At 46.9% G+C, this 10,336-nt stretch overlaps 1 protein-coding gene across 2 annotated transcripts; it reads left to right on the top strand.

Moving 5' to 3' along the window:
* Positions 1-4,182: 4,182 nt before the first annotated feature.
* TMEM250 (transmembrane protein 250) lies at positions 4,183-8,660 on the top strand. Of its 2 annotated transcripts, none has more exons than XM_082492524.1 (3): positions 4,183-4,349; positions 5,735-5,915; positions 8,063-8,660. In XM_082492524.1, the coding sequence occupies exon 3, from the start codon at positions 8,196-8,198 to the stop codon at positions 8,613-8,615; it is 420 nt and encodes a 139-aa protein (XP_082348650.1). In that variant the 5' UTR covers positions 4,183-4,349; positions 5,735-5,915; positions 8,063-8,195; the 3' UTR covers positions 8,616-8,660. The 2 variants fall into 2 exon arrangements, with proteins under 2 accessions (XP_082348650.1, XP_082348651.1); XM_082492525.1 differs by having other exon boundaries at positions 5,801-5,915.
* The last annotated feature ends 1,676 nt before the right edge of the window (positions 8,661-10,336 follow it).

The following is a 10,336-nucleotide window of genomic DNA, read 5'->3' on the forward strand; positions in this document are numbered from 1 at the left end:
CAGGATTCCTGCGGGGACACGGCAGCCTGTCCTCATTGTGCTCTGCAGCTTTACCATCTGCGCTGGGGTTTCTGTTTGTACCTGGCACTGCTGCTTTCCAGCTCCGCAGCATGTGTTTGAGTCGGGGGTGCGGTGGCGCCTGTACCGCGCGCACCCCCTCGGTTTCCAACGCTGCCGAAACCCCCAATATCACCACGAGCCAGGGCTGCCGCTTCGCAGCCCCGCTGACGTCCCGGCGCTCTGAGCGCTGCTCGGGGGCTGCGCGTGGGTATTGCAGTGCTGCAGAAGTGGGAATTAGTTCCACTTTCTGCTACGCATATTTTTATTTGATTAGTCTAATGTACTGCATTATTATTTACCACATGCAAATGTCTTCAAACAGATTAAAGGTGACGTTTCAGCTAAAAGATGGGATCTGGAAAGAAGTAATAAGGAAAAATTATTTCACAAGCTTTTGGACTTTAAATTTGCAGGGAGGATCGATTACATTTAAAATTTAAGGCTCAGACTTGACCCTAAATCTCCTTTAAGGAAAAGGAAAGAATTAATTCCTTAATTTGTTATATTTCAGCTTTACAGGCTGGCTCAGCAAAGCCCAAGGGAACGCGCACAAGATGCCGTTGGTTTCAAATGGTGTTTTTGGATACGACTGGAAGGCAGCAGTGAATGCCAGTTTGAAAAATATCATGTTAACACATTTATTATCTATAAGACCTTAAGAATTATGGCTATCTATGTTACTATAGAATTACTGCGGAACTAGTTGTTTCTGGGTCACCGAAGAAAACTTGTTAGCTATCTTGCTGGATATAATTTTCTGCGCACAGATTTTTGTTTACTGATTTCTACTGGTGACCAACAGTGCTAGGTGCTATACCTACATAAAGCACAATCCCCGTTTCAAATAAAAGGCAACAAAAAAAGTCAGTCTCTGGAAAGTATATTTTGCAGAGAGAGAGAGAGAGAAAATCAGACAGACAGAGAGGGAGAGTTTTGCAATGAGGAGTTCATTCCTACAGTATTTGGACATTTTTTTTGTAAAACAAGTGCGGAAAGGTTAAAGACCAAATAAAGGTCTGATTTTCAGAAGTCCAGGTATTATTTAGCGTCGAATACCTTACACCCTCCTTCACATGAACCTGTAAATGAGAACCTCTCCATAAAGCCTTGCTTACACTTGCAAAAATGAGATGTTTAACTCTCCAAAGTAATAGTATTGAAAGCTTTTTCGAGACAGGGGTCAGACCCATTTTATTGTAAGTGCAGATCCACTCAACGCGCAAAAGGATTGAGCTAAAGGACACCTCAGTATTACAGGATTGTTACTCCAGCTCCAGCCTAAATGACTTGACCGAGGCCGAAGCGTGAATCGGTGCCAGAAAGCAAGGCTGGAAGTCGCAGTTGTTCAGCGTAGGCTTGTGTAAAGATCACATTCACAAAATGAGTAAAAAATGTGGAAGGAATGCCTATGTAGGTTTGACTTCTTCACCCATCTCAGACTGAAATGAGATTGACTCCGCGGGCTAACACTGAAGTCATTCAACCCGTCAAGGTCTCTCCATAACAGGCGTTTAAAGTCTTCACTGGAAAAATTCGCCCCCCCAAAATGGGAAGAAGAAGATGTTTCCATTATAAAATGATTGTGACGACTCAGCTGTTATTTTTCTGCTCTCAGCCTCGACAGTGTTTCTCGCATTCTTGTCTCAGCACACTACCTTAGCAGCCCTTCATGTGCAGCACCATAGTAATTTATCATTACCCAGTCTCCAAATTATTCCAGTGTTGATTAAATTAGTAAATGCAATCACAATCTGAAGCAAGTTAATTGAGAGAATTTATTTGGCCCTGACAGTTTTATGCATGTTTGATTAAGTATTATAAGGTTTGTTTTTGATTTTGCATAATTTAACTTTAAATCCTGCACTGGGGGGGCCCATCAACTATTAATGACCGAAATAAACTCTTTTAAGATGCATATATTTATGATTTATTTCAAAACGCAATATCTTCCAGATTTTTTTTGTTCTGATGCCAAAGTGACAAATACGTTTAAAGTAATATTTTGAGCCATTCGGTTCACACTATAAATCTTGTGAAATGTATACAATTCATTAAAAGTTTTGAAAGAAGTACAAGTTAGCATTTATATTGCAACAAGTGACATATAAATGTGTATGTTTGTCTTCGAAGCGCGCCATAAAATATATCGGCACTAGCTGGCCGTTGTGACTAGTACTAATGGCCCGCTCTCTGGGCTGATGATAAGTTTCATCACAAATCTTCAACGCTGTCAACACAAAACTGTTCAATCAACAGGAATATGAGTTGTGTCTTTAGTAAAATTAGCACAGGAAAGAAATACAACCCAGAGCGCTGCCGGAGTGTTGTGGGCGGGTTCCCTTCGGGCTGAACTACAGGCGCTCCTTCAGGATCTTACCTCTTTGAATGTCAAAGCTTCAATTCATGCCTGACCTGAGGACAGTTTATTTTTTAGGAAGATACACATTCATTTAAGCAGCGAAGGGGTCAAAAGATTCCAGGCAGAAAACTGAATAGGGCCGTCTTGCTTTTTTTGTCATCCTGACCTAAGAAAAGAAAAGGGTCAGTCTCGGCACTGATGCTGCTGCGTTGCACCCTTGCACGCATGGGTTTGGGTTGTGGGGTCGCTCAGTGGAGCTGCCTGGGTTTTTCTGGAGGCTAGGAAAGACCTTTCCCACCCCAAGGGCTTCCTGCAGGATGCCCGCAGCCCCCCCCTTTGCAGAACTTGCATTCAGCAGCATCCCGGTAATTCTCTGAGGCAAAGCTGGAAAGCCAAAGTACCTTCATAATTTTGTTGCTTGGGCTGAAATTCCTGTCTCTGGGCTGTGGCTCTAGTCCCAGGCAATGGCGGAGGGGAATAAAGGGAACGTGGCTCTCCTGCTTATTTAGTCACCGAACAGATGTTCCCAGTTTCATGCTGTTGGGAAAATGTATCAGCTTTGCACCTCCCCTTTTTCCTCCCACCAGAAGGGACATGGGAGAGACAGAAATGGCAATTTGCTAGGAGTACACCACCGCTTATTACCTTGCCTATAATTTCCCCTTGATGTACGTCCTGCACCTCAGGCCCTCCATTGTATTTGCGAAATAAAACTGCTCTGCAGGGCAGGCACTGCCGCAGGTGAACCGGGAGGATGCAAAGCAGAGTAAACATCAGTGAAGCTGCTGGGACGCTGAGAGGTATTTGGCCCGGTGCCTCAACTGCCTGTGCAGTGCGGCGGGTCTGAGCACTGGCAGATGGCTTCAGTTGTTATTATTTAATGTTTTTCCACCGCAGTAGCGCCTAGACGGCAAGCGGGGCAGGGAGCCAATGACAAAGTTATGTATTCTTTCCATTACGGAAAGTAATTCCTAATTAAACCTAAGAGAAAACAGCAGGGTGGAAGTTTCCTTATTTTTACATACTGCTTTTGAATTTTCCTCCACCCGTTTGGTTTTTTTTTTAGAAATTTTTTGGATCTTTCCGGCTTCCCCAGACGTCGGGGTCACTGATGTTTTCTTTTCTAAAACTGCTTGAGCCGCTTCAGTGGGGTGAGGCCCTGGGAGAAGCACGGTCCCTCCAGGGAGCAGAGGCAGGAGCGCCGTGGGCTCTCCCCGGACGTGGACTCCCAGCGCCACTGCCCGCGGCGCGGAGCAGGCCTGGAGCTGCCCCTGGAGGCCACAGGCGGGATCCCCCTCACCACCAAACCGCGCTCGCAGTCATGAAAGGCCCAACGGGCGCGTGACTTGGAGAAACCTTTGCCGCGCGCTTCCCTCAGGCACAGCTGTACGCTCTGCAGCCGATTCTTGCCCCGGCTCCCTCAGGACTAGGCCCACGCCCAGGCCCTGCGGGCGGTGACGAACCGAACCCGCCATGCCCTCAGCGGTGTTTGCTGCCCGGCTCGGCGGACGTTGGAAACGACCTTCCGGGTCCCTCTGCCTTTGCCAGGCTTATGTCCCCCGCCTCCCCCGCCAGGCCCCACACGCCGGCGGCGGGACACCCGGCGCTCCCGGCCGGCCGCAGCCCGCTGTCGCCGCAGCCCGCTGTCCTCGCCCCCCGCCGCCTCCGCCGTTGCCCGGGCAACGCGGCGCCCTACCGCTTCCGGTCGGCGCGGGTGGGGGGCGGCGCGGTGTGATGACGCCATCATAGCGCGCCTTCCCGGCCGCTCCCTGACCGCCGCCGCCGCCGCCACCGGCCGGAACCGGAGCGCCGCTGCCCTCTGCACATGCGCATTGCGGCGCTCGCCCGTAGGCCCGGGCCTTCCATCAGCCCGGGCCCGGGGCGACTGGCCTCGGCGGCCGCCGCCCGGCGGGGGACCATGGGCAGGACGGTAAGTGCGGGGCCGGGGGGAGGCGGCGGCCCAGCCCTCCCCCAGCTGCGGCGGCTGCCTCCGCCCCAGGCCGCTGCTGCGCTGCGCTGGGCCCGGCGGGTGTGACAGCGTTCGGTCACCGTTGGCGGGAGGCCCGGCGCCTGCCGATCTGGGCCTCGGCTGGCAGCGGGGCCGGCGGGTGCGGAGCGGGCCCGGCGGGCCCGGGGGCCCTGCGCCCGGTCGCCGTGTCGTGTGTCCCCCTCCCCCCCCCCGGCGGGGCTCTGCTTTCCCCGCGGCGAGTGGCGGCCGTGGCCCGGTGGCCGTGCGGGGCCGTCAGTGCCCGCCCGGTCGGCGGGGCTCGGCGTGGTCGGGGCCTTTGGGCCTGGCGGGCCGCGGGGAGGTCCCGGTGAGCGTCCTGCCGTCAGTTCCTCTCCGAGGCGATGCGGTTTAATTTGGGATCTGGTAGGATGTAGGAGGAGTTCGGATTTCCCCTCCTCCCGCGACTCCCCGCTTTCATTTATCAGCGCTAACCTTTATTTGTCATTGTCCCTAACCTTGTTTGGCTCCTTCTGGAACACTTTGGCCCCGCTGGTCCTGACTGATGGTCCTGTCATCTGTGAACGTTGCGGTCTTTCTGTCATCCCTCCTCCTCTGCGCATTATGAGTACCCTGAGCAAGAGCAGACCTTGCCTGGAATGTGTGATAGATGAAGAGAAGTAGCACTGTATTTCACTAGCTTTCTCAGCATACAGTCTATTTTTAAAGGAGAGGGAGTGAAAACTCACCAAAGTTGAATACTTATGCAGATTTTTAACTTCATGATGAGGCCATCATTAGTGATGTTTGGGGTAATGGCAGCATAGGTGACGTTGAGTTGCCTGGGCCTTAGAGTTGGAATCCCTTCAGCTGTAGGATGATACCCAAGAGACCGACTTGGCTTTCCAGCCACGCAGCAATGTGCTTTCAAACAGAAAGGCCCCCCAAAAATTATCTCAAGGAATGGGTGTCCAAATCTGTTTCTAGGCATCATTTGCCAACATACAGGCTTGGAGGGCTGCTCCTCCATGTTCTGTTTGGAAAACGTTGGCTGTGCATCCTCTCTGCATCATGTTTCATATGTCCTGGTTGAATAGTGGTGGCTCTGTGATAGGAGAAGGTGACTGACAAGAGTTCTTTATCTGTGATTTTCTCTGTCCTGTCTTTTGTGTATGGTATTGAATACAAGCTAGCTGGGTCTTTCCAGCATGTATCATTAAGCTGTAATACATGTATTACTGACCATGTGATTCTTTTTATAATCTTTGTGCGTTTAAAAATTCATGCTTGGGGAGGGGCCTTGGTAATTCTGAACTTTTTAACACACAAAATGAGCAAATTGAAACTTACTCTCTCGTTTTATCTTTTAGATCAACTCATGTGTAGAGTGTTGTGAGTCTATGAAGCACCTTAGCAGTTTCTTTCACTCTTCCTAGAAGGCCAGGTGTCACAGGAAAACTTCACTTTTTTTGTTACAAGAATTAAGTGGCATCCAGAAACGGCAGCGGAATACCGACCTTCTGCTGAGTGGATGGCAGCACCATTAAAAATGTAATATTTCCGAAAGCTTATTTTATTCTCACAATGTCCCTCTGCTCATGGCTGTTCCAGTGTTGATATTTGGGTTTATCTAAAGAGCATGAACCTACGAAAAGCTGTTTGTTGATGTAGTGGGCACAGTAAATGAGAACAAGCTGCTGCTGTTCACAAAGAGCAAGTCTCAGCAGCTGAACTATTTGGGAGGTTCTCTTGGATTCACCTGTTGAAGGTTTTGTCAGGATCAAAATTCCTCTTTTAAAGCAGGGCTCGGATATGAAGCCAGTGCGTTGAGTTTGCCCCCGCAAACTACAGCTTATGCAGGTGGGGTTTGCGCTCCATCGCTCAGGTGTGGTCTTGCTGAGTGCTCTAATAGCGTATGCACTGGTTTCCCTGTGGCTGCTCAGGGACTCAGATTAAGAAGCTGTGTAAGAGTTTGCTGGAAAGTAATAAGCTATCTTTTGTGTCCTGCTGAAAGAGGTTGTAAGGAAAGGCTGCGTCATCAGAAATGGAGTGCTCTGAATCTAGAATATGTGAATTTTAACCTATTTTGCTAATTTAGTCCTCAGAATATATCTTCTGAAAACAAACACTCAGCAGTACATACACAGCATGTGGGAAGTGTGTTTGGTTGCATGCTCCAGGCACAAAACTATTGTTTTTAAGTAGTGTTGGTTTAGCGTCTGACCAATTTATATGTCTTGCAAAATACATTCTTGTAATACACTTCCGAGCTGCTTAGTATTTCCTTTCTACAGACAGGAAATTATGGCAAAGAGGCACTTAAAATTATGAGGGTGTGTTTGATAATTGAGAACAGACCTCCATTTCCTCAGTTCCTTAATCATAAGTTAACCCATGCTTCGTTTTATTAGTTCCTGATTCATGTCGAGCCAACAGATTGCCTGCAAATTTCTCTAATGGTGAAAAGGAATTAGAAACTGGGGCCAAGCAGAAGAGCTCAGCCCTGCTATTTCCGTTTACATGTAATTTGAGGCAAGAAGTGGTGAAGAGACTTACCCAGTGATGCACATTGTATCACAGACAGGTTTTGATATCAAAGTACAGTTTCCTGAGCCTTATAATATATTCCGCAATTAGTTTTGTTGGTAACAAAGTAAAAAAATCTTGAAGTAACTTTCTAATTGCTTTAGCTTTAATTTTAAGAGTAATAGGATTTCTTATTCAACAAAAGAAAGATCTGCCTGGATCTGAGTGCCCGGGTCTGAATGCCTGGGTGTGCGAGGAGGCCGGGGAAGTCCCCGTTGTTCTCTAGCATTATCTGATGAGTGCATTGTCATTTCATAATTCCCGGAATTTGGCACATTGTAAGCCTGGGGTGAAGCAGAGAGCAGCTAACAGGCTACTGCTCATCACTCGGATAACAACAATGGGTGTGTGGAAGGATGTTAAGATTATAAATCCTAAACACGGCAGAAGATCAAGATATTTCACTTATCTGTGCGGGTCCCAAAGGGAGAAATAAACTAGTAGATGTCTTTGAAAGGCTGCCTTGCCATTGGATGCGGTGACAGTGGGACCGCAAGGCTCGGCTGAGCAAGGGGAGGTACATCCTGTAGAGTGTGAAAAACATGATTGCCTCATTGTTCTTGCAAGACCTTCCATTATTTTCAGTTTGTTTATTTGGTGAAGCTTTGCCAAGTTTTGAAATGAGCAGAAATCTAGACTCACTGCTGTGTCTGGGCTGTAGAATTCACTTGCAAAAGTACTTGGAGAACTTTTTTTTCTTTAAAAGAAATGTGATCCCATGCAAACACATACGTTAATATTACTACTCGCATGGATGGACTTGCAGATTGGCTGTTTGACTTAGAAGGACCTGTGAATTAGCCAGGATACTTCCAGAACAAAGTTCTCATCTTTCCTGCGTTAATACTGTAAAGCTTATGACAAGTGCCGATATTCCATGCTATTAGGGAGCTGTTAGCAATCTGATTCGGTGATGATGGGAACAGGATTGTATTTTTATATGTCTGCTTGGTAAACAATAAGCAAAGAGGCAAAGCAAAGTTGTTTTAAGCAAAGAAGTTGGGTTTTGCAAAGTAGTTGTAAGTAACGGCCGAGCCGCAGAGTATCTGCCGTGCTGCCTCTCCTCCTGCTGGGGCTACTTAAATGTGTTTTCCTTCTCTGCCTTCTCGCAGGTCTCTTCCTTCCTGGAAATTCAGCAAAGAATTAGCATTCCCAGGCTGTTGGATCTCTTCCGTATTAATGGATAATATTTGATATGTGCCCTGTAAATCCTGCCCTGGGACTTTGTGACCGGTGGGGTGCCTGATGCCTGTAATCCCCATTCCCCGCCGGGTCCGTTCGTTCCACGGCCCCCACACGACCTGCCTGCATTCGGCCTGTGGCCCGGTAAGGACCACTCACTTGGTGCGTACCAAGTACAACAATTTCGACATCTATCTCAAATCCCGATGGATGTATGGATTCATCCGTTTCCTGCTGTACTTCAGCTGCAGCCTGTTTACCTCCATCCTCTGGGTGGCACTCTCTATCTTGTTTTGCCTTCAGTACCTTGGCATCCGGATCTTTCTGCGTTTCCAGTACAAACTCTCCATCATCCTCCTCTTACTGGGGCGAAGGCGGGTAGACTTCAGCCTCATGAATGAACTGCTCATCTATGGAATTCATGTGACCATGCTGCTAGTGGGGGGGCTGGGATGGTGTTTCATGGTATTTGTGGATATGTAAATAAAACAAGCGCATGTGGGCTGAGAAGGTGACTTTTCTTCTACCCCAAAATGTGTCAATATCTTGTTTTCTTTTTTATATAAATTAATTTATTTCTCAGTGCTACTTTTTATTGATAAATTAACGTACTTGTCTCTGGAATTTGTATTTTTTTGAGGGTTGAGGTGCCATTTTGATTATCAAAGTGCAACACTTGATTGGGTGTTTTTTCTTTGCACAGTGCAAGTTGATATAAGTTTCTCTAGTCCATAGGAGCCTACCTTGCTGCTGTTCCTGTATTGCCGTGGCCATGAAAAAGGCAGTGATTTATCTGGAAGATAAAAGCCAGATAACTTTGCACCCCACGCTTTTAATCCATCTTTGCACTTTTTCTAAAAACGGTTCTTAATGTCTCAGGCACGTGATATGTATCTTAATTCACCAGTGTTATCTTTTCCCTATGTAGTTTGTATTTTGCGTATTCCTTGCTAAGAATATGGGGCCAAATTCAACAGAGTGTAGGGGGTTGGTTTTTATTTTTTCCTGTTTTGTTTTTAGATTTGTGCAAGATGAGCTTTTGACCCACTATACTGTTCTGTTCACTTTAACATAATTACATAGCTTTGAATGGCTTTGTCCTTTTCAGGCAGTTAGTGCTGAGTAATTGAGTCTTACCCTCATAGAACAAATGCACCGGAGTGATGGGAGCAGAATATGATATCATGTGCTTTTGAAACTCCCAAATAGGTTATCATTTTGCAGTGATTAAGGGAAACCCATTGCAATGGTCCTCAGCGTTTAGGTCTTGGCATTTGCTTCTACTTTTCCCTGAACTGATTAGTTCCAGTTTTCTCACACAGGTAATTCTGTCTTACGGAGTAGGGTGAGATGAGACTGTCTTACCTAGGGGAGATCAGACTCAGAGTACAATCTGAAACGGCAATAAATGTTCTCTGCAAATACAGAAAACATTCTCCTACCTCTGCGGCAGTGAGAGTGGGGTCAGTGGAGAGTTTTACTAACAGCTCAAGAAGGGAGTGAAGCATTAAACTCACTTTTACTGGTCTTGATGTAAGATGTTAGACTGTTCCTCTGCAGTCAGTCAGGCAACTTTATTTATGGAGTCCAGAAGCTGGCCTAAAGTTTATTTTTATTCTGGTTTTGTTTGGTTGGTTTTCCTTATAATGGAATGTTGCTCTTTTCCCGTGTTCTTTAAAGAACTGTTTAAAAACAAGTTGGTAAGAATGATGGAAACTCTCCCCCCCCGCCCCCGAAATCATTGTAGTCAATCATAGTGGAATAAGTAAGACTGGAAATATGTGACTATTCTTTTATGATCTCTTTGGGCTGAGATATGAATGAGAATATGTTTGAGAACAAAGCCAGGTTGCGCACAGGGAAGGATGCTTCATATTTCAGCTTGTGAGTATTGCAGTCTTTTGCTGACATACTTTGATTTGCAGGCTTACGGATGCAAAATAGAGAAGCTTCTGCCTGAAGCCCAAAGCTAAAGCAAACCCAGAAATTATCTCATTATCAAGTGTTACAGATAATGCAGACTAAACACGCAGGGCTGAATGAATAACGGTCTGTGCTGGTGTGAACTTTAGGTTAGCCCCACGAGAGCCAAAGGCTGTTTCTGCAGGAAAGATGTAGTGTCAGCATATGTTACAAACTGGTGTTTGGAAGTTTCCTACTAACTGTGGAGCTCCCCAGAGCTTTGTTCTGAGATTGCTCTCCGG

This window comes from Vanellus vanellus (assembly GCF_965231255.1).
Source record: "Vanellus vanellus genome assembly, chromosome: 18".
Classification (NCBI taxonomy): Eukaryota; Metazoa; Chordata; class Aves; order Charadriiformes; family Charadriidae; genus Vanellus; species Vanellus vanellus.

Excerpts from the sequence above, each read along its gene's own strand:
- TMEM250 (XM_082492524.1), top strand. The coding sequence starts at position 8,196 with ATGCCTGTAATCCCCATTCCCCGCCGGGTCCGTTCGTTCCACGGCCCC.